Source organism: Pleurodeles waltl, chromosome 3_1 (genome assembly GCF_031143425.1).
Source record: "Pleurodeles waltl isolate 20211129_DDA chromosome 3_1, aPleWal1.hap1.20221129, whole genome shotgun sequence".
NCBI classification, from domain to species: domain Eukaryota; kingdom Metazoa; phylum Chordata; class Amphibia; order Caudata; family Salamandridae; genus Pleurodeles; species Pleurodeles waltl.
Genome location: NC_090440.1, coordinates 148571603 through 148596236, shown reverse-complemented (window position 1 = coordinate 148596236; position 24634 = coordinate 148571603). Strand labels below are relative to the sequence as shown.

The window sequence follows — 24634 nt, the reverse complement described above, 5'->3', positions numbered from 1 at the left end:
TATTCTTGTTGCAGATTCCTTAACCTACCCACCCATCCTTCCCATTCTGCGAACTGATTTCTAGGGACAGGGACTTTCCTTTCAGGTCCCTAGTTCTGATGCACCAGTGGTCAGTGTTCTTCACGGCTCCACATTTCTGGTGTGGAAACTCGCGAAAAGAAACTAACGTCAACGCACCGGGGTGGCGCCTATATAGGTCCCGCGACGTCATACACGGCGCACACAACTCAGGTGACAGATGCTGAACCGACCAACGCCACCTAACTGCGCGCAAGGGGTACTGGTCGAGAAATATCTCTAGCGCCAGACTGACACCTGGGGAAATTCTAAGGTAAGGAATCTGCAACTAAAATATGTCTCTACCAGATAAGGCATTACCAAAGGTAAGTAACTTGTTAATTTCAGTGGGTAAATGTTACCCCCGCATGCCATCCCTGTCCCTTTTCTCTATTGCCATACTCATTCCTGGTAGATACATTTAGGAGCACTATTTAAAGTCCGAGAAAACGTGCTGTCATTACACATTTTGTCATAATCACAAAAAGTGGTGGGATGCTTGCTTGCAAACTATCGAAACCACTGGCAATCGCTCTGCGTATCTTTGCCTGGCAGTTCAAGACAGACTGTTCCAAAGAGGCTCAGGTTCATTAGTGATTTGCACATGGCTGGAACATCAGGGCATACCCCTAGTAGTTCAACACCTAGTGGGTTTTCTGAATGCCAGGGCGGTCAAAGTCAGCTGAAGATGCCTAGCGGATTATGAATGGCGTCTCCACCCAGAAGTCGCAAAAGGTCACTTTCAGCAGTGGGGAGAGCCTTGGTTAGATCTGTTTGCCTCTGCAGAGAATGTGCAGTGTCAGTAGTTTTGCGTGTTGTAGTTTCCAAGGTGACTCACACTCTGAGACTCTTTTTGTCTTGAGTGGAGCGCAGGCCTCTTATAAGCCGTTCTGCCTATACCACGTCTGTCCAGAGTTCTCACGAAGATCAAGACTCCTCGGCCCAAGTCATCCTTGTGACCCCAGACTGGGCACGAAGAGTCTTGTAATACAAAGCTACTGAGCATGGTTATCGATCCTCTGATCAGGCTGCCCATTTGGGAGGATCTTCTGTTGCTGCTGCATGGGAGGGTCCTCCACCCAAACCTGTCCAGTTCCCATCTTCTTGATTGGAGATTGAGTGGCAGCAGTTGACAGCTTTTGACCTTCTTACTGAAGTCTGTGATGTCATCTTGGCAGCCAGGCGTCCCTCCACAAAGACAGTACATACCTGCAGCTGAAATAAATTGAGGCATGGTGTGCAAAAAAACAAATTTATCCCCTTCCTGCCTCTCTTTCTCAAGTTCTACTTTTCATTCTCTCTCTTACCTAGCATGGCTCTTCTCCGGGCGCGCTTGAAGGCCATCTCGCTAGTATCTCTGCCTTTTTGCGATTGTCTAACCAGCCACCCCTCTTCATGTCCGCTATTGTACATTTGTTTCTCAAAGGTCTTGTTCATCTTTATCCACCTTCACCATTTATCATGCCTTAGTGGAACATTAATCTTTTTTTAACATTTTTGATGAGTGATCCATTCAAACCTCTCCATAATTGTCCCCTCAGTCTTCTTATGATTAAAACAGCATTTGCGTGGCCATCACATCTGCCTAAAGAGTAGGAGAACTTAAGGCCTTGTCATTCAAGCCCCCTTACCTCACCTTGTTTCCTGAGAAACTGGTGCTTCACACAAAAGCCTCCTTTCTTTCGAAAGTGGTCACGCCATATCATGTAGGCAAATCCATCACCCTGCCTACTTTTTACACTCCTCCACATCCCTTTAAAGGAAAGGAGCAGCTCCACTGTCTGGACCCAAAAAAGAACGTTGTCATTCTACCTTGATCAATTAAAAGAGTTATGGGTGGACAAACGTTTACTGTAGAGTATGTTGAGCAAAGAAACAGAAGAAACGGACAGGCTGTTCAGAAGTGGACCATCCTCAGATGAGTTGTATTGGTCAAAAAGCAACCCCCCTCCCATGCCCCCCTCACCCCACCCCCTCATCCCGGATGACTTGCGAACTCATTCCACCAGAGCTAAAGCGGCAAACAACGCGTTAGCACGCAGAGTTCCAATCCTGGATATCTGCCAGGCAGCAACGTGGGCCTCTTTACACACGTGCACAAAACACTACTGCTTGGACAGTCCGGTCTGTTGGAATGGGCACATTGCCCATTTGCTCCTTAGGACTTTATTGGCTCAAATTGGTCTGCATACTCCCCTTCGGAGATGGTATTGCTTGGGTATCTAATTTAAGGGAAGGAATCTGAGGCTAGAAGTCTCTATCAGGTGAACAAGTTACTTACCTTTGGTAATACCTTATCTGGTAGAGACTATAATCTAGCTGCAGATTCCTTACTGACCCATCCAACCTCCCCACTCTGCGAACGGATTTCAAGGGACAGGGTTTTTCCCTTTCGCGGCCTTAGTTTTCCACATCAGTGGTCCGTGTTCTTCATGGCTCTGCTCTTCTGGCATGGAAAGTCATGAAAATAATCTGATGTCGGCATGTCTAGGTGGCTCCTATACAGGAGCCGGGGACGTCACTTCAAGCACAGGCGATGCAAATGACACATGCATAGCTGAATGATACAACCTGCTGGTGCGCAGGGGTATCGCTCGCCGAAAAATCATCCGAATCCAGTCTGAAGTCCGGGGAAATTCTAAGGTAAGGAATTTGCAACTAGATATAGGCCCTCATTATGAACATGGCGGTCCGGACCGCCATGCCGGCGGAAATTACCACCACGGCATGGTGGTCCGGACCGCCATATGTTGTACACGGGTAGACCGCTGCATTCGGAACTCCGCCACCGCCAGGCTTCTGCCGCCAGGCAGCCTGATGAAGGCGGAGTTTCTTATCCGACAGGGCAGCTCTGCAAACAGCGCTGCCTGCCAGATAATGAACCTGTGTTTCCCCAGCATTTCTGTGGTGGTTTAGGCCAGCCAGGGAAAGGCTGGCAGAATGGGGCCCCCTGGGGGCACCCGTGCACAGCCCCATCGCGCATGTCACTGCCCGATATACGGGCAGTGATATGCGCAACGGGTGCTTCTGCACCTGCCGCACTGCTACAATGACGATGTGGAGCCGTCGGCAATTTACAGGCCCAGCAATTCCGCATTCCCAGCCCAGTGGAATGTTGTTTATTAGGTCGGCGGGGTCTTCAACGTGCTGGCGGTCTTTGTCCCGACCACCAGCACCGAACTCTGCAGGATTTCCTGCCGAGTTCGTAATGAGGGCCGTAATCTCTACCAGATGAGGCATTACCGAAGATAAGTAACTTGTGTGTGTAATGTATGTATATGTTCAATAGCATGTGTAGCTGCAGATACACATGCTATGCATATCCGTTCCGACATCTAGTGTTGGGCTCGGAGTGTTACAAGTTGTTTTTCTTCGAAGAAGTCTTTTCGGAGTCACAGGATCGAGTGACTCCTCCTCTCGGTTCCATTGCACATGGGCATCGACTCCATTGTTAGATTGTTTTCTTTCCGCTGTCGGGTTCGGACGTGATTCCTCTCGCTCTGAGATTTTGATTCGGAAAACTTTAGAAAAACTTTCTATTCATCTGTATTGTTTCAATCGCGTTCTCCATCTAGCATCGAAGCTGTAGTATAGTCGGAAACTTATTTTTTTGCTATTCGGGGCGCGTGCGCCCAACTCGGGCCTATTCGGGCCTACCGCATGGAAAGGCTAATGGTTCGGACTCCATCCCGATTCTGCCCATGCAAAGTATCCCTTAACAGACCAGCACTTGGTTTGTAACTTGTGCCTTTCTCCAGACCATCGGGAGGAAAACTGTGAGGCCTGTCGATAGTTTCATTTAAAAAAAAAAAGACTCTCAGAGATCACAGGGCCCGAAGACCCGAAATGGCGTCGAAAAGCAGTGAACATCTCAACGTCGCTGAAGAAGAGCAGGCGCAGACAGCAGTCTCAATCTGAGACTCTGACCCCGAACAGGAATCGGAGGACGACAGACCCATCACAGCTGGACAGTATGTGAGTACGTCTGCCCCTATACCCCTAGACAAAAACCAATCTAAGGCCTTGGGTACACCACTGCCGGAACCCATGGTTCGGCCTGAAAAAAGACTGTTGGCGACCATCCTTTGGGGTCGGCTCCGAAAAGGCTACTCCTCCGTCTACTTCAGAGTTGAGTAAATCTATCAAAGACTCCAGTAAAAAAAAAAAACATTGCCGAGACCTTCCACAACATTTTCGATACTGAAAAAACAACAAACTTCGGAACCGAAAAAACCCTCATATACAAAGGAACAAGGACTTGAAAAGAAATTAAGAGAAACCCATAGAACCTCTGAGGAAGAGTCGGACGTTGAGCCCATTTTATAAATTATGGATGCGAGACAATCCAGAATACACATCCATAAAGACACAGGAAGGATTGTTACTGCACCTCCTTTAAAAATAAAAAGAAAGCTGGCTTTCCAAGAGGAACTGGACAATGTACAGCCTCCAGCAAAGGTGCAAAAACAAAAGGAGAAGCCAATACCTCTTCCTACTTCTCCTCCTCATTCTCCACAATTATCTGTCTCACCTCACACCAGCCCACCACCAATGCCTTCTCCAACACACTCATTTTATTCACAAGGAGATATGACAGACCCATGGGATCTTTATGACCCTGATCCCATCCCAGATAATGACCCAGATACTTACCCATCAAAACCATCTCCACCAGAAGATAACACTGCATACAACCAGGTCATATCCAGGGCTGCGGCTTATAATGGGTAACTGTTGGACCTGGATTTATTGACAGGGTCATCCCCAAACTTTTTGCCTCCTTCCTCCTATTTTTTCTGACCTGTTGTTGTTGGCTTTTGAACTCTGGGCACTTTACCACTGCTAATCAGTGCTAAAGTGCATATGCTCTCTGTGTAAATTGTACTGTTGATTGGTTTATCCATGATTGCCTATTTAATTTACTTGTAAGACCCTAGTAGAGTGCAGTATGTGTGCCTAGGGCCTGTAGATTAAATGCTACTAGTGTGCCTGCAGCACTGGTTGTGCCACCCACTTCAGTAGCCCCTTAACCTTGTCTCAGGCCTGCTATTGCAAAGCCTGTGGGTGCAGTTTCACTGCCACTTCGACTTGGCATTTAAAAGTACTTGCCAAGCCTAAAACTCCCCTTTTTCTACATATAAGTCACCCCTAATGTGTGCCCTAGGTAACCCCTAGAGCCGGGTGCTGTGTGGGTAAAAGGCAGGACATGTACCTGTGTAGTTTATATGTCCTGGTGGTGTAAAACTCCGAAATTTGTTTTTACACTACTGTGAGGCCTGCTCCCTTCATAGGCTAACATTGGGGCTGCCTCATACATTTGTTGAAGTGGCAGCTGCTGATCAGAAAGGAGCAGAAAGGTCATATTTAGTATGGCTAGAATAGTAATACAAAATCCTGCTGACTAGTGAAGTTGGATTTAATATTACTATTTTAGAAATGCCACTTGTAGAAAGTGAGCATTTCTCTGCACTTAAATCTTTCTGTGTCTTTCAATCCACGTCTAGCTAGGTTTAGTTGACAGCTCCTTGTGCATTCACTCAGAAACACCCCAAACACAGGGTACTCAGCCTCACTTGCATACATCTGCATTTTGAATGGGTCTTCCTGGGCTGGGAGGGTGGAGGGCCTGCCCTCACACAAAGGACTGCCACACCCCCTACTGGGACCCTGGCAGATAGGATTGAACTGAAAGGGGACCTGGTGCATTTCTTAGCCACTCTTTGAAGTCACGCCCACTTCAAAGGCACAATTTAGTATAAAACAGGGCCTCTGCCCTACCTCATCAGACACTTGCTGGAAAAGAAACCTGAACCAGAAACTACATCCTGCCAAGAAGAACTGCCTGGCTGCTCAAAGGACTCACCTGTCTGCTTTCTCCAAAGGGCTGCTGCCTTGCTGTTGGCCTGCTGCCTTGCTGAACTCTTGTCTGGCTGTAAAAGTGCTCTCCAAGGGCTTGGATAGAGCTTGCCTCCTGTTCCCTGAAGTCTCAGGACCAAAAAGACTTCTCTTTTTCATTTGGACTCTTCGTGTGCCGAAATTTCGACGCACAGCTTGCTCCGCAGCTAGAAAATCGGTAAACGCCGACGCTGCTCGACGCGACGCCTACGGGGCGACCGGAACTTCGCCGCACGGCCTCGCATGGACAACACCGCCCGACTTCCAGAGAGGAAATCGATGTGACGCCTGCTGTGAGAAAGAAAATTCCACGCACAGCCTCCCGGAACGACGCACAGCCGGAAAACAAGCCGAAGAATCCACGCACAGACCCTGGGACATCTGGTAATCCCGCGATCCATAGGAGGAGACGGTCCGCGTGCCGGAAAACGACGCAAGTCTTCCCCGAGTGAAAAATAACGACGCAAGTCTGTGTGTAAAGGGACGCAACCGACGCACACACCATTTTTCCTCCCGTAGAACGACGCACGTCTCCCCGCGTGAAAAATAATGACGCAAGTCCGTGTGTGAAGGGGCGTAACCGACGCACACACCATTTTTCCACGCATCTCCTCTTCTGCGGCCCTCTGTGGAGATTTTCCACTCTAAACCAGGTACTTTTTGCTTGAAAGAGACTTTGCTTACTTTTTAAAGACTTAAGACACTTCAGATCACTTTTTAGTGATATCTTTACAAATTCATATTGCATCTTTGATCGTTTTGACCTGCAAATACCCAGATAAGTATTATATATTTTTTCTAATCACTGTGTGGTGTATTTTTGTGGGCTATATTATGTTATTGTATGATTTATTGCACAAATGCTTTACACATTGCCTTCTAAGTTAAGCCTGGCTGCTCGTGCCAAGCTACCAGAGGGTGGGCACAGGATAATTTGGATTGTATGTGACTTACCCTGACTAGAGTGAGGGTTCTTGCTTGGACAGAGGGTGACCTGACTGCCAACCAACCAAAAACCCCATTTCTAACAGTAACCATGCATTCAGAGCCATTGGAGGAATATTTTTTATTTAATACACTATCTTCAACACATTCCAAGTACCAGTGTCTCCCAATGCTACCAGGCATGGTAAAATATGCAGATCAAATTTTTAGTGAGCTTGTAAAATCTAGAATTATCACACCTAGAATAGAGGAAAAAATATAAGCCTGCACCCTCTGACCCAGATTACATTAGTTATCAGGTCCCTCCAGATTCAGTGGTAGTCAGTGCAGCGCGAAAGAGGGCAAAATAGCCGGTCTTCAGGAGATGCACCTTCTCCTGATAAGGAGAGTAGAAAATTTGACGCAGCTGGAAAAAGAGTTGCTACACAGGCAGCAAATCAATGGAGAATTGCCAATTCTCAAGCACTGCTAGCCGGCTATGATAGGGCCCATTATCTCCCAAAAGAACACCAGAAGAGGGCACAGCAAGTGGTAGAGGAAGGGCAAGCGATTAGTAATAATCAAATAAGATCTGCCCTTGATGCTGCTGATACAGCTGCAAGGAGCGTAAACACTGCCATCACAATCAGAAGACATGCATGGCTGCGCTCCTCTAGTTTTAAACCAGAAATTCAACAGGCTGTACTTAACATGCCTTTTGATGAAAAACATCTCTTTGGCCCAGAAGTGGACACCACTATTGAAAAACTGTGAAAGGACTCAGAAACTGCGATAGCAATGGGCGCTTTGTACACCACCCCATATAGAGGTTCATTTCGCAGACCACAGTTTCGAGGAGGTTTTAAAGCACAATCCTCAGAGGCTTCCACCTCACAAACAAAGCAACCACAACAAACCCAGTATCAACGAGGTCGGTTTAGAGGAGCATATAGAGGTCAATACTCTAGGAATATAGGTAAATACCAAACCTCTAATCAAACAACATCACAACCTAAGCAGTGTCTTCCTTCCACTCCACACATCTCCTGTGCGGGGGAAGACTACATCAGTTCCAATCTCATTGGCAAAATATGACCACAGACAACTGGGTATTGTCAATTATCCGCAATGGTTATTGCCTAAAATTGATAACCACCCCTCCAAACATACCACCAAGATATCACAAGTTGTCCCCAGAACATACAGTTCTGTTACAACAAGAGGTTCAATCTCTACTACTAAAACAAGCAAGAGAATTAGTTCCACGGTCCCAACAAGGAACAGGAGTATACTCACTATACTTCCTAATTCCCCAAAAGGATGGCACCCTGAGGCCCATATTAGACCTCAGGCCCCTCAATCTATACATCTTGTCAGAGCATTTTCACATGGTAACTCTGCAAGATGTTATTCCACTACTGCAAAACAAGATTTTATGACTGTCCTAGACCTCAAAGATGCGTACTTTCACATACCCATCCACCCAGCACACAATAAATACCTCAGGTTTGTCATAGCAGAAAAACACTACCAGTTGAAAGTGTTACCATTTGGCATAATAAAAGCTCCAAGGGTGTACACAAAATGTCTAGCAGTAGCAGTAGCATACTTAAGAAAACAATACATCCATGTCTTTCCACATCTAGACGATTGGATAATAAAATCAAGCAATCTTACACAATGCAAAAACCATACTCGTTATGTAATAGAAACTGCACAATCTAGGGTTTTCTATAAACTACCAAAAGTCACCCCTTCAACCAGCTCAACTACAACCGTATCTAGGTGCTATCCTAAATACTTAAGTAGCTCTAGTACAAAGAATACAAGCTTTCCAAAACGTAATACCACTCATACAACCAAATCAACAATACACTGTAAGATATATCATGAAGATTCTAGGAATTATGGCATCTTGCATAGCAATAGTCCCACATGCAAGATTAAACATGAGGCCCTTCCAGCTGTGCCTAGCACAACAATGGTCACAAGCACATGGTCAACTACAAGATCTAGTGTTGATGGACCGCCAAACTCATATGTCCCTTCAATGGTGGAATCGCAGCAATTTAATTAAGCGGCGGTTGTTCGAAGACCCTGTGCCTCAGACCATAATTACAAAAGATGCATCAATGATCGGTTGGGGAGCTTACCTAAACAATCAAACTATTCAAGGTCAATTGGATGTCAAACAGAAACAGCTACACATAAACCAGTTAGAATTGTTAGCTGTATTCCTTGCCCTAAAGGCATTTCAACCTCTTCTCAAACAGAAGACAGACAACATGACAACCATGTATTATCTCAACAAAAAGGGGGGGTACACATTCATCTCAGCTGTCTCTTCTAGCCCAAACAATTTGGAAATGGGCAATTCACAATCAAATTAATCTACTAGCACAATACATTCTAGGAATAGACAATCAGTTGGCAGATCTCCTCAGCAGAAATCACCAACAGACGCACGAATGGGAGATTCACTCGTAAGTACTTCAAACGTATTTTCAAAAATGGGGAACACCAGACATAGATCTATTCGCAACAAGCGAAAATGCAAAATGCCAAAACTTTGTATCCAGACACCCATATCCCCTATCTAAGGGCAATGCTCTATGGATCAATTGGTCAGGGAGATTTGCTTACGCTTTTCCCCCTCTCCCACTCCTTCCATTTCTAGTCAACAACTTACGTAAAACGTATTCTTAGCACCAACATGGGCACCCCTACCTTGGTACACAACACTATTAGACCTATCTGTAGAACCTCACTCCAAACTCCGAAACAGACCACATTTTTTAACATAAAACAAAGGTCAAATAAGGCATCCAACCCCCAATGCTCTCAATCTAGTGATTTGGCTCCTGAAATCTTAGTATTTGGTTATTTAAATCTTCCATCAGAATGTGTGGAAGTAATTAAACAAGGACAAAAACCTACTACTAGACAGTGCTACGCAAATAAGTGGAAAAGATTTGTCTACTACTGTCAATCTAAAACCATACAGCCACTTACAGCATCTATACAAGGTATTGTATGCGATTTGCTTAATTTACAAAAATCAAACTTGGCTTATTCATCCATTAAAATACACCTTATGGCAATATCTGCATACTTAGAAACTATTCAACATACTTCTCTATTCGGAGTTCCAGTTATCAAAGCCTTCATGGAAGGATTAACACGCATTATTCCACCCAGAACACCACCCGTTCCTTCATGGAATTTAAATATTGTACTTACCAGACTCATGGGACCACCTTGTGAACCCATGCATGCGTGCTAAATTCAATTTTTAACATGGACGGTAGTCTTCCTTGTAGCTATTACTTCTTTAGGAAGAGTTGGTGAAATACAAGCATTCACTCTTGAAGAGCCTTTTTTCCAAGTGCACAAACATAAGGTTGTACTACGAACAAATCAAAAATTTCTACCAAAAGTAGTATCTCCTTTTCACATCAATCAAACAGTGGAATTGCCAGTCTTCTTTCCACAGCCAGATTCTGTAGCAAAGGGAGCTCTCCATACCCTAGATCTCAAAATAGCTCTTATGTACTACATAGACAGAACTATAGATTTTAGGAAAACAAAGCAACTCTTTGTTGCTTTATAACAACCACATACAGGTATGTATATCAAAATGAAACAAGGATTAGCAAGATGGATTGTTAGATGTACACAAGCGTGTTACATCAAAGCAAAAATGCAACTCTTGATCACTCCTAAAGCACATTCCACAAAAAAAAGGTGCAACAATGGCTTTTTTAGGAAACATTCCAATGGTTGACATATGTAAAGCAGCAACATGGTCAACCCCTCATGTATTTACAAAACACTACTGTGTAGATGTGTTCTCACAGGAACAAGCCTCTGTAGGCCTGGCTGTCTTAAAAACATTATTCGAAACATCTTCAGCTCCTACAGGCTAGCCATCGCTTTTTTGGGAGGACTAACTGCTTTGTAGTCTATGCATAGCATGTGTATCTGCAGCTACACATGCCATCGAACGGAAAATGTCACTTACCCAGTGTATATCTATTCGTGGCATGTAGTGCCGCAGATTCACCTGCACCCTCCCTCCTCCCCGGAAGCCTGTAGTCTAAGATTTACATTTGTACATTTGTATATAAATTTACATTTGCATGGACATCTCTTTATATTTCTATACTCTACCACTCCTTTCTTCACCCTCTGCGGGAAAACAATCTAACAATGGAGTCGATGCCCATGCGCAATGGAACCAAGAGAAAAGGAGTCACTCGATCCTGTGACTCCAAAAAGACTTCTTCGAAGAAAAACAACTTGTAACACTCCCCCGACCCAGCCCCAAAGTCAGGTGAAGAAACAGAAAGCCTCGGGGACACCACTGCCGGAAGGCCATGGCTCGACCCACAAGAAAAGCGGGGACCAAATAACATCTTCGGCACCGAAAAAGGGCAAGATCGTGCTGAAGTCTCCCGACTCGGGTCGAGAAACCGGCATCCAAAAGAGTCGACATCGATTGGTCGAATCGAACAAGCCTCGAAAGAGCCTCTCGGAGCCGAGACCGACCGTATCCATGGGTGTTTCGGTACCGAAAAAAACGGCTTCGGAGCCGAGAAAGACTTCTTATACAAAAGAACATGGGTTTGAGCAGGAGCTGGATTTGGAAGAGCTTGACCAAACTCAACCAAGGCTACAAATCCAAAAGGACACAGGAAAAATTCAAACCATCCCTCCGCTCAAGTTTAAAAGAAAATTGGCTTTTCGTGAGACTGAAACTGAGCAACCAAAAGCAAAGGTTGTTAGAGAAAGGTCACCACTCCCACATTTCTCACCACAAATGTCGCCACCTCACTCGCCACAACGGACAAGGCCACCAGTTGGCACACTAATGCCACAGTCACCCACACATACTGTGCTGACGCAGGACGATGCAGACCCCTGGGACCTATACGACCCACCAGTTTCAGACAACAGTTCTGAGTTTTATCCTTCAATGCCTTCTCCACCAGAGGATTGCACATCCTACACGCAAGTACTGGCTAGGGCAGCGACATTCCATAATGTCACTATGCACTCAGAACCAGTGGAGGATGACTTTCTTTTTAACACACTGGCATCCACGCATGCTTCATATCAAAGCCTGCCAATGTTACCAGGCATGCTTAAGCATGCACAACAGGTCTTTCAGGAACCGGTCAAAGGAAGGGCTATTACACCGAGGGTAGAGAAAAAGTATAAACCTCCCCCATCAGACCCTGTGTTTATTACACAGCAGCTCCCTCCGGACTCTGTTGTAGTGGGAGCCACAAGAAAGCGGGCAAATTCTCAATCGTCAGGGGATGTGCCACACCCTGATAAAGAAAGCCGTAAATTTGACGCAGCAGGAAAGAGTGGCGTCGCAAGCGGCCATCCAGCGGCGTATCGCCAATTCACAAGCCCTCCTCGCCCGTTACGACAGAGCACATTGGGACGAAATGCAGGATATTATCCAACATTTACCAAAGGAACATCAAAAACGGGCTCAACAGGTGGTGGAGGAGGGACAGGCCATCTCCAACAACCAAATCCGTTCTGCCCTGGACTCTGCCGATACAGCAGCACGGACTGTCAATACAGCAGTTACCATCAGCAGGCATGCATGGCTACGAAGTTCTGGTTTTAAGCCAGAAATACAGCAGGCGGTATTAAATATGCTGTTCAATCAACAACAACTATTTGGGCCAGAGGTGGACACTGCGATAGAGAAAATGAAGAAGGACATAGACACGGCCAAAGCCATGGGCGCGCTCTACTCTTCGCAGTATAGGGGAACATTTAGGAAGCCACAGTTTAGGGGAGGGTTTAGACAGCAACCCTCAGAGCCATCCACCTCCCAGACAAAACCCATTTACTAGTCTCAGTACCAGAGAGGAGGGTTTCATGGTTCATACAGGGGACAGTACCCAAGAGCAAGGGGAAAATTTCAGCCTGCCAAGCAGACCCCTAGTAACAAGCAGTAACTTCAATGTCACACTTCCCCAACACACATCACCAGTGGGGGGAAGATTAACAAAATACCACAAAAATTGGTCAGACATTACCACGGACACATGGGTTCTATCAATTATCCAACATGGTTACTGCATAGAGTTCACACAATTCCCTCCAGATGTTCCCCCAAGGACGCACAAACTGTCAGCACATAATCTAGACCTACTAAAAATAGAGGTTCAAGCACTACCAACAAAACAAGCCATAGAACTAGTACCCCACCATCAAATAAGAACAGGGGTTTACTCCCTATATTTCCTTATTCCCAAAAAAGACAAAACACTAAGACCAATTCTAGATCTCAGGATGTTAAATCTCTTCATCAAATCAGATCATTTCCACATGGTCACACTACAAGATGTAGTTCCCTTACTAAAACACGGAGAATACATGGCAACACTGGATCTAAAGGATGCGTATTTCCACATACCCATTCATCCATCTCACAGGAAGTACCTCAGATTTGTAATACAGGGCAACCATTACCAATTCAAAGTATTGCCCTTCAGGATAACAACAGCACCCAGAGTATTCAAAAAATGCCTAGCTGTAGTAGCAGCTCATATAAGGAGACATCGCATGCACGTATTCCTGTATCTAGACGATTGGCTAATAAAAGCCAACACTCAACACCGGTGTCAAAGTCATACGCAATATGTAATAGATACTCTACACAAACTAGGGTTTTCTATAAATTACCAAAAATCTCACTTGCAACCATCCCAAATACAACACTTGGGAGCCACACTCAACATGCAAAAAGCAATTGCCACTCCAAGTCCACAAAGAGTTCAATCGTTTCAAAATATAAGGTCAAGCATACAACCAAACCAACAATACACGGCCAGGTTCGTAATGAAACAACTAGGCATGATGTCCTCATGCATCGCTATTGTCCCAAACGCATGGCTACACATGCGGCCCTTACAACAGTGCCTAGCAAAACAATGGACACAGGGTCAACTTCAAGATCTAGTGTTGATAGACCGCCAAACACACTCTTCGCTTCAATGGTGGAACCCTGTAAATTTAAACAAAGGGCGGCCATTTCAAGACCCAGTGCCTCACACCATTATCACAACAGACGCTTCCATGATTGGGTGGGGAGCACACCTCAACAATGACAGTATACAAGGTCAGTGGGACAATCAACAAAAACTATTTCACATAAATCTCTTAGAACTACTAGCAGTCTTTCTAGCACTAAAAGCTTTTCAACCCCTTCTAGTCCACAAACACATTCTTGTCAAAACAGACAATATGACAACAATGTACTATTTAAACAAACGGGGGGGGGACACTTGTCACAAATGTGCATCCTAGCACAAAACATTTGGCATTGGCCAATTCACAACAACATTCGCTTGATAGCACAATATATACCAGGCATTCACAATCAGTTAGCCGACAATCTCAGTCGAGATCACCAGCAAACTCACAAGTGGGAAATACATACCCAGATTCTACAAGATTACTTCTACCGCTGGGGGACACCAGACATAGATCTGTTTGCAACAAAACAAAACGCAAAATGCCGAAACTTCGCATCCAGGTACCCACACCCTCAGCCCAAGGGCAATGCTCTATGGATCAGTTGGTCAGGGATATTTGCTTACGCTTTTCCCCCTCTCCCACTCATTCCTTTCCTAGTCAACAAACTGAGTCAAAACAAACTCAAACTAATACTTATAGCACCAACGTGGGCTCGCCAACCGTGGTACACCACACTGTTGGACTTCTCAGTAGTACCTCACATCAAACTCCCAAACAGACCAGATCTGTTAACACAACACAAACAACAGATCAGACACCCCAATCCAGCATCGCTCAACCTAGCAATCTGGCTCCTGAAGTCTTAGAATTTGGATATCTAAACCTTTGAAATGAGTGTATGGAAGTCATTAAACAGGCAAGAAAACCGACAACAAGGCATTGTTATGCTAATAAATGGAAAAGGTTTGTTTTCTACTGCCAAGCAAACTAAATCACACCGTTAGTGGCCTCCATACAAAACATTGTGAGTTATTTACCTTACCTACAAAAAGCAAATCTCACTTTTTCTTCCATCAAAATTCATCTTACCGCAATCTCTGCTTACCTGCAGATTAAACATACAAAGTCACTTTTTAGAATCCCAGTTATTAAAGCCCCTATGGAAGGACTAAAAAGTATCATACCTCCAAGAATCCCACCAGTACCCTCGTGGAATCTTAATATTGTACTTACATGACTCATGGGCCCACCTTTTGAACCCATGCATGCTTGCCAAATCCAATTCTTAACTTGGAAGGTGGCTTTTCTAATAGCCATCACTTCACTACGAAGAGTTAGCGAAATACCGGAGTTAACTATAGAAGAACCTTTTATACAAATACACAAACATAAGGTGGTTCTCCGCACAAATCCAAAATTTTTACCAAAAGTCATTTCACCATTTCATCTAAACCAAACAGTAGAGCTCCCAGTCTTCTTCCCTCAACCAGACTCAGTAGCAGAAAGAGCACTGCATACATTAGACATTAAAAGAGCGCTAATGTACTACATAGACAGGACAAAATAATTTCTTAAAACTAAGCAATTATTCGTTGCTTTCCAAAAAACCCATGCTGGTAACCCTATATCCAAACAGGGCATAGCCAGATGGATAGTCAAATGCATTCAGACCTGTTACCTCAAAGCTAAAAGAGACGTACCCATTACACCAAGGGCACACTCCACTAGAAAGAAAGGAGCAACAATGGCCTTTTTACGTAATATACCAATGACAGACATTTGTAAAGCAGCCACTTGGTCTACACCTCATACCTTTACTAAACATTACTGTGTAGATGTGCTAGCAACATAACAAGCCACAGTAGGACAGGCAGTATTAAGAACATTATTTCAAACAACTTCAACTCCTACAGGCTGACCACCGCTTTCGGGAGGATTACTGCTTTGTAGTCTATGCACAACATGTGTATCTGCAACTACACATGCCATTGAACGGAAAATGTCACTTACACAGTGTACATTTGTTCGTGGCATGTTACGGTGCAGATTCACATGCGCCCTTCCTCCTCCCTGGAAGCCTGTAGTTGTTGCAGTTTTTATAATTTGTACATATGTATATACATTTACATTTGCATGGACATCTATTTTTACTTACTATTTCTATACAACATTTATATTACTACACTCTGTCACTCCTTCCTACACCCTTTTGCGGGAAAACAGTCTAACAGCGGTGTCGATGCCCATGCGCAGTATGACCGAGAGGAGGAGTCACTGGATCCCGTGACTCCAAAAAGACTTCTTCGAAGAAAAACGACTTGTAACACGCCGAGCCCAACACTAGAAAAAAAAATATATATATATATATATATATCTATCTATCTTTGGGCCTGCCCTCTTTGTCTCTTGACCTTTTCAAATGCCACAACAGGAAAGAGCAGTCGGCTAGCCCATTGCTTCGCGGCTGCTTTGCTGTTACTGTTATCCCTTATCATTTATGCTCATGTACTTCATTGACAGGCTGGTAGCCAATAGGTTACTTTGCTGGTGTTTTTTCGTTACATTATTTAATCTGTTGTTTTTTTCACCGTCCTTGTTGCCCTCAGGTCGAAATAATTCAGGTGCAGAAGTACCTTTTCTTAGCTCCAATAAGGATTGCATTTTACTATGATGTGCATTAAAACTAAAGGTTTTTATTTGTGCCTACAGGTTTCTATAACTTGCCTGCTAGGAGCTACCCATATTGTACGCAATGTTTTTTTTTTTTCATCGTAATCATACATTTTTATTGCAAACGTGACGCCACGTTTCAACGGTGGCATGCTTTCTTTTGTTGTTGTTTTTGTAGCACGTTTGCAATATAAAAATTTAAAAACGTCAACCATGACAGTAGCTTCCCAAGGCCATATGTACTGGGTTTGCCACTACCTATCCTAAAAATTTGGTTAAAATTATTACCATTCTTTACTTTACACTCGTCTTTAATTAAGGTGTATGTGGTGATCCGTTTTTAAAGTTGTATACCTTTTTGGAGAGGGGTTGGTTTTGAATGTGTGAATTAGCTAGGGAAGGATATAGGCCGTTTTCAACCTGGCAGTCCACTTCTGGTTGAATAAAAGCTGAAAAGTGCTTTTGTCTTTAAGGTGCAGACTGATCTCAAGGCGACATCTCCCCCGCCCTCTTTAAAGAGACATTCCAGTTTTCAGTACATGCCTTTTATGAAAGGAGATGACATCATGGTTACACTGTTTCTCAACGCTCTCCTTTTCCGTTCAAACAGGAAGCGGTCATCCAAACCAGACGCCGTCATCGACTCTCTCCTTCAGTGAATTTTATAGCATCACAGGAAGACAAAAGAACGTCTGGTGTCTGGCCCGGCTACCGTGTTCAGCTTATACTAGAACATTTTGCAGTGGTTACTCAAGATAACTAGTAGGGCATTGCTCACACTTCCACGGTTACCTTTCGTTTAAGTGCAGGCTTCTCTTTTTGACTTTTATTTTTTGTTAAATTATACAAAATGTTTTACATGTTATTGTTAAGTAACCGTCTTGCCCAGTGGGCATGATTGCTTTCCTTCCTGCACTACTATTGCTCGTCTGGTTTAGGCGCTAGATAACTGTCATTAACCCTACAGTTTCCACACAGCTTGCTGTGTGTTACTAATGATCACGAGGCTGGACCTTGGACTACGTAGTCGCTTTATCCATGAGTATATAACGAAAGAAGGGTAATTGCAATGATATCGTTTAGTCAAATTGAGGCAACATTAACAGCTATAGAATTTAGCTCAGCGCTTTATTGAGTGAATTACGTTTACTGACCTCTTTGTGTAAACATGTATTGCGCATTTGGCATACTGTCCTATATTTTAAAACGGAGGAGTGTATTTATTATATCGTCCTGTTTCACTTTACTACTGTGTGTATTAAGCGGGGAAGTAAAAACAACAGCACCCCTTGCTTTAGCAGCAGAGTACACCATCGGTAGCGTCTGTGTTAAGTAAGAAATAGTACACAACTTCAGAAACTAGAGCACAGATCTGGTCTATTTTCAAGATAGAAACCAACATAAATATTCAGTCTCCTGTTGCTGTGTAACTTGAAAGTTAGTTTGACGAGGGCGAGGCTCTTCAACCCCTTGCATAGCAAAGTTCAGTCCAGTTTTCAAGTTGACCATAATGAATATGCATAAGGAAAATGTACCTGTAATGAATTTCACTGGAAATTATTTGTATTTGTTTTCGTGATTGAAACTCCTACTGGATTGTACTAGCCGAGGAACTCACAAAGCAATCGCTCATAACGATTGCAGGGATAGCCTCGTTGCTCCGGGGAATTCAGATGATTGCTGCAAAACATTCCAAGAATTTGTTGCCGTCTGTCGTTTAACACATGTATGTATAGTTCGAGAAAGTGCGTGATGTACATCCAGTGTGTGCTATTTGAATATGCCACTGTCTTCTCATTCACACACATGTAGCACATATTTAATTTAATTTTAATGTGAAAGTATGCTCAGCACTTACCTTGGTCACGCCAACATTATTTAAATGTCAATGACATTGTGGGACTGCTATAGTATTTATTACACATATTATGTTATCCTACTTGAAAGCAGCTATCCCATGAACTGAAAATGAACCTTGCGGCTTTTGGGCCCAATGTCAAAGTTTGGCTAGTCGGATAAATGCCTGGTTCTTCGATTGCATAATAATATTTTGCGTTCCATATAGAACGGTGTGCTTAGAACAACTGACACACCAACTGAAATGTGACAGCACAGTATGTAAAATAAAAAAAAGATTTTTCGGATTTCTAAAACTAATTCGATTTAAAAAAAAAAGTTGAAAATTGTCACTAGCTATGAATATTTTGTTTACAGACCTTCCTTTTTGTCAAAACCCCTTCACGTTTTTGGCCTGTCTGTTTTTTTTGTTTTGGAGCTTTTTATCTTTATTCATCATGCAGTTTTTTATGCCTGGAGAAATTAAGGCAATTTATGGGACTTCCCTTAGATGCCTGTTATGAAGCACAACATTGTGTTTGCCTGGCGTCTTGTAGCAAACAGATAAACCGTTGAAATTAATGGTGAGTCCTCCTATCCTGATTTTTACATGCTATAAAAATGGAAGCTCTAAGGCACGACCAAAGATTATTTTTTTGCAATATTATTTTATTTACCTTTGAACTAATCATTGTTTTTATCAAACATAGCAAGAAGACTTTTTAATGGTTCTAGTAACAACTGCTAACTTTATCGCCTTAGCTGGTCTTTTCACATAATCATTTCATTTTGCTGTTTGGGTACTAGTCACGGTTTACCAATCAGTAGTCAGCTAGGTTGTTGCTGAAGCCCAAGGAAAGAACTAGGGAATCAGCTTCATTAATGCATTTCTCATGTTGACATTTTTTTAACCCATGACTTCCTTTGAAGTATCAAACTGTGGAATCTACTTAGACATAGGTCACTAAAGAGCAGTGGTCAGTGGTTGTCATCAAGTTTCTCAATGCTCTGCCAACACTGATGCCACGATACCGGGACCAGCATTAACCTATGCAGGGGCTTGAACACACTGCACCCAGTCCCCCAGCATCTCTTGCAGTCTAGAAGTAGGACCACTTCTCTGGAATGATCCCTCTCGTGGGTTTGTTCTTTTCTCTTGAAGAGAGAATAGACATGTTAAACATTTGTGGAGATCCCTACAGGTGATCATTTCTTTCTGGCTATTTGGTACACTGATCTCCCTGTTGTTAACTCACCATTTCATAGCATTCTCACACGTGTGGGACATTTTGAGGAAGGCATTATATTGTATATCTTTCTGGGTGGAAAGGCCACAAACCATAAACTTACTAGCCAAGTTCTTGGGCCTTTTTTACATGCCTGCATGTTTAGGTCCACATACTTGACTTCTTCTCTAATAATCTTACTTACAAATGGACGTTACATTTATGACTCAGTAGACAACATTTCAGAGAAATTAATTCAAGTTAGGCTACAGTTCATGCTTTTTATTACCCCCAAAGCAGTCGTTTATCATAGGAGAACATTGTAACATTTATTTAACACCTGCAGCTGTTACTCAGCCTTATGTACTCTTTATTTCCAGCCCTCTTGAGCATACTTTCTATGGAAAATATCGGACTCGTCTATACACGACCAAAAATATACTAAATTCCTTTGACTTCTCATTAGTGGCGAGGATAGAAAATATGAAACTGTAAGTGGTAAACATTAAAATAGGGAGATGTGCCTTACTTTTTATCGAGGCTTTGCTTCTTGCTACTCCATTCCCTGGCAGCTGATCATAGGTGGCTTCTTAGCTTCTCCACCGTTCCAGAAAAAGTGACGGGCTATAAGAGTACCATTCTTTGTTAATCTTGCTACGAGTAGTTAACAATCCAGTACTGCCATTTAATTGGCACCAGCTTCACCTTCTGGTTGGTGAGCACTGCATGTTCAAGCTTCTAAGTCTGGCTCTTCTTTATCCCCCAGATTTGCTGCTTGTGCGCTTGCATCCCAAAAATGATGCTCTTGTCTTAGCATATATTTACATCTGTACACCGCAAGACTCCTTTATTAGAGGGTGAGGCGGCCTTTACTCACCTTATTAGTGGCAAACATGTTTGTAGTTCTATGGTGGATTGGCAACCCCGTTGATGTATATGTCAAAGGTATATCTTATTTTATTTCATTCATGTAAAACAAAGTTATGAGTAATTTGTCAAAATCGAGGAGAAATATAAATTAAAGTGTGGTAAAATGTACAAGTACAGACCTGAGAAAAAGTGATGAGAATGGGAATGACTGAACAGAAATAAAGATTTAGGACCAGGTGCTGAAGGGGCAACTGGAAGTGACATGAGAGGAAGTTCGTGAACATTATTAATTATATAGTGATATTAAGAAAGATGCAAGGAAAGGCAATTCAGTGAGTAGAGTTCTAGAAAATAAAACTTGAAACAGCTGAAGGAAAGACGGTTGTTTGAGCACTAGGTACAATGGGGAAAATGTAAAGAGCAGATTCACTGCATGGTTAAAAATGACTGTAGGGATGTACACAGTGCTGAATGGTTCGCCAAGGAGAATAGAGGACCATTCTAGAGAAGAGTAAGGGAAGGACCGACGTTTGTGTGACTGAAAATTTAAGAAGAGTTCTGCCTGTACAATTAGGTATTGACATTCACAGGCAGTGAAGCAAATGTGGAATGTCATTGCAAAGGATGAGTCTGAAGTAGTGCTCAGTTCCCAAGGGGTGGATGGAGCAAGAGGAGGTTGATAGAGGGCACGGAGAAGGACCGTAATAGTAGGAAGTTGTATATATGGTTAAGCAGGTTTGTCAGTGCTTTAAAGTTACAATGTAAACTTAGTAAGTGTGTATTCAGATGGGAACAATCTTCTGGAGAGGCTCAGAAAAGGAGGAAATGTCAGAGTGGAATAGAAGTGACAAGGGAAAAGGTAAGAATTGATAATAGAAAAGGGAATATGGAGCGAAAATAAATGAGTAGTCCTTGGTATCTGTGGTGGCTGAATACAAATCCTTGTGTGAGGCATATTTCAGTAAGTAAAGAATTAACAGGGTTGCAAATGTGGCTAGGAGAAATGTATACTACAGCATGCAAACATCTTCTGGTTAGGATTGTCTGAATTATATGCATTGTCACAGTTTGTCACATTTGAAAGGTTTCACAAAGTGTTCAGGGCAACTTTTTCCCAAAACTGCGATCAAGGTTTATATAGAAACATTACTGCAAAAAATGAGTCTTTTCCGATACATTGCCAAACATTCTGTTGAGAAAGAGACCCTCTCTTGGAGCCAGTTACAGAGTATGTTCAATAGAAACTATTACATTAGATGTCCTATTTTGTGCACTGGCTGTTTGATCTTTTTTCTTGAATCTTTAAGCCAAATACACTAAACATATTATTGGAAGCTTGCTTAATAGCATGTATTTTTTGAGCAAACAACAAGGTGCTTATGTGTATGCTCCTCTTTCTTCTCTCATTACACTAGTGAAATTTGAACTAGGTAACGTTAGTCATTGTGTCCTATAATAATAAAGGACTGTTAAGCTTACATGGATCTATCTTTTATAAGTTGCTACTTTAAATTAGTATACTGTAACACTTTGAAGTAAGGTCATATTATTGTATACCATATTCTTTATTTGCATTACTACTGTTGAGACACATTGAGAATGACATAGTAGTATATCTTAATAATTTAATGAAGTTAGGACATTAACACTTTGCATGCTGTGATAGAACTACAATCTTAAAAATAGATATAATTTTCGTGACATTCAGAACTCTGGAGCTTACAAAATTTTGCTTGATGAGCCAAGTGTGAGTACTTAAATGTATTGTTAAAGATGTTATGTTAAATACATTTCCTAGTCTGTCTAACATTAATATGTGTGTAATGATGGACAGGAATATCTGCGCTAACAAGTATAAGGTAATGTGTCAAGTAAAATACTTGAACTGTAGTTTATATTGGTCACTACTTCTCTTTTGGAATCTCTTAATAAGTATGCATGATTCTAGGGGCACGCACTGGTGGGAAGTATCTTAAAACATTGAGAAATCAGCCTTTACGGTTATATGTATATATCATAATACACTACTAGGTAGACTACCTTTGGTGCCACTGATGTGCACAGCCAGCCATGTGTTGGCTTTGTAATGATACTGAGACCCAGCTACAAATAATGTCTTCGGTTTATGTATCAAGAGAGCACTTCTAGCAATCTATACATTTTGAGGATAGAAGACTCCTTCAGCAGTTTGTTTCCTCAGTGAGTCTTCAAGTGCATGTAACATATTTACCCAGCAAACAAGGTCTCTGCAAATTTCATTAAATCTGATTTGTTAGGTTATTAAAAAGCAAATACTGAACATGGCGGGAAAAGATACGTATTTATTGAACATCTACGGTTTCCTCTGCTTTATATGAGTGGACCTTAATGAGGGCACTTCGTAGCGTTCTGTCTGTTTCATGAGCATATCACTCTATTTTCCTTTTAGATCTGGTGTAAGGGAAGCCAGAATTGTAGCCACGACCAAAGCATTACAAAAATTAAAATTGAGTATCTGTGTGTATGGTGACTTTCTGCATGAAAAGTTGTAGTTTTGTTTTACTTGCCTCAATATCTAATTGAGTTGCCTTTTTGAGTAGACTTTTAAGCTAATGTGGTTTAATAGATTTGCATAAATGTTGACAGAACCAAGGGGTTGTCAGTAATTTGATCTGTGTTGTACATCAGTGCAGCTACGATGAAACTTCGCTTTCTACTTGCTAATTGCCCTAGTTTTGATCTTCTCATCTTTTTACTGCTTTGGAAAAAATGTCAGAATGCTTTTGTCCCTGTAAAATTTTACAGAGCTGCAGTTCTGAAGAAGTCAGTCCTTCCATATTTATTTGTTGGTCACCTGGCTACCTGACAATGCTTACATCAAATACCCAGGATTTCCCTCACACTCATGTTACTGTAATTGATGGGTACAATGAAAAACGACGGATTCCATTGCAGAATGTACCTGAGGTGTTGGAGAATGGGAAACCAGCTCCTACTAGTGCCTTTCAATTACTTAACCATTTATACATTTTACATTTTCTGGAGTATGTGATATTTGCTCACGCTCTCTGTATATACACAAATTAGTAGATGTATAATTTGCTTCCTATTTATTAACTTGTTTAGAGAAATGCTTTTCTCTGAATTCATTGCATTTGTATATATAAATTGAATTTAGATTGGTTTTTAACTTAACAGTATTGTTATCCATGTACATGAGGCAATAAAAAATGCTTAAATAAAACGTTTTCTGCGTCATTACTAGCTATATATGCATGTTGTACTTTTCCTCTTCTGTGTTCAGATGTGCATTTATTTGAATAAAAAAAAGCCCCAATTATATAGAAAAACTAAAGTTCACCTGCTCAAAATAGATTGGAAGAACCAGAGGGGCTCACTCATTTCCGTAGAGTTAGAGATCCTTCACAACCAGTACCGATTAGTGATGATTAAAATTTTGTGGACAGCAGCGGTTCAAAGTCGCCGTTGTGGATAGCTGATATGATACTCTATAGGATATCATATGCTTCTTTTTACACACACACACACTTTCACACACTTACTTTTTTCTTTTCTGTGTCGAGATGGGATTCCTCATAAATTTGCTCAACCAAGGTGCATGAGTGGGGATGTTTGATGGTCACTTATTTGATAAAACCTCTTCATTTATATTTTTACTTGAACGTGACATACATTTAAAAATTTGAGCACAATACATGATACCTTTCCACCAAATGAATATATGAAATGAAGAGAGACAGTTTTCTGAACCTTTCAGAATATATAATTTTCTGTTCCATAAGAAAGCCCCATGGGCTATTCTCTTATGAGATTACTGTGAACAAAGAGGTCGTGTTGCAATCCCAGTAATGCACCAGCACCTCGCTAATTCATGCTTATGGTAAAATAATTAAGTTGGTCCAGGCACAAATCAACCACAGAATACAATTTCCCAAACACTGGAAGGGAGTTGTGAAAAACGTATTTCTGATGGATACAACTACCTGTGGATTCCTCACCTTATGAATTCGCCCTTGCGCCAGCATCCGACGGAAAGTCTTCTTCCTAGCTGTCCAAGTCGACGATGACGTCATAATGGCACGGCTCCACTTGACTCCATCTGACGTCATTGTGCCAATAAGAGGTCCTCGTCGGCGTGCTGACGTCAGTTT

At 42.4% G+C, this 24634-nt stretch overlaps 1 protein-coding gene across 2 annotated transcripts in view; it reads left to right on the top strand.

The window, feature by feature from the left end:
* The window catches only part of KIF3A (kinesin family member 3A), a 224141-nt gene extending 200439 nt beyond the window's left edge, over positions 1-23702 (top strand). The window contains exon 17 of one of the 2 annotated variants that reach the window (XM_069221976.1): positions 17162-23702. In XM_069221976.1, coding sequence (XP_069078077.1) covers positions 17162-17210 — 49 coding nt within the window. In that variant the 3' untranslated portion in view covers positions 17211-23702. Of the gene's footprint in view, positions 1-17030 lie in introns of both variants that reach the window. The other variant, XM_069221977.1, reaches the window with a different exon arrangement.
* The last annotated feature ends 932 nt before the right edge of the window (positions 23703-24634 follow it).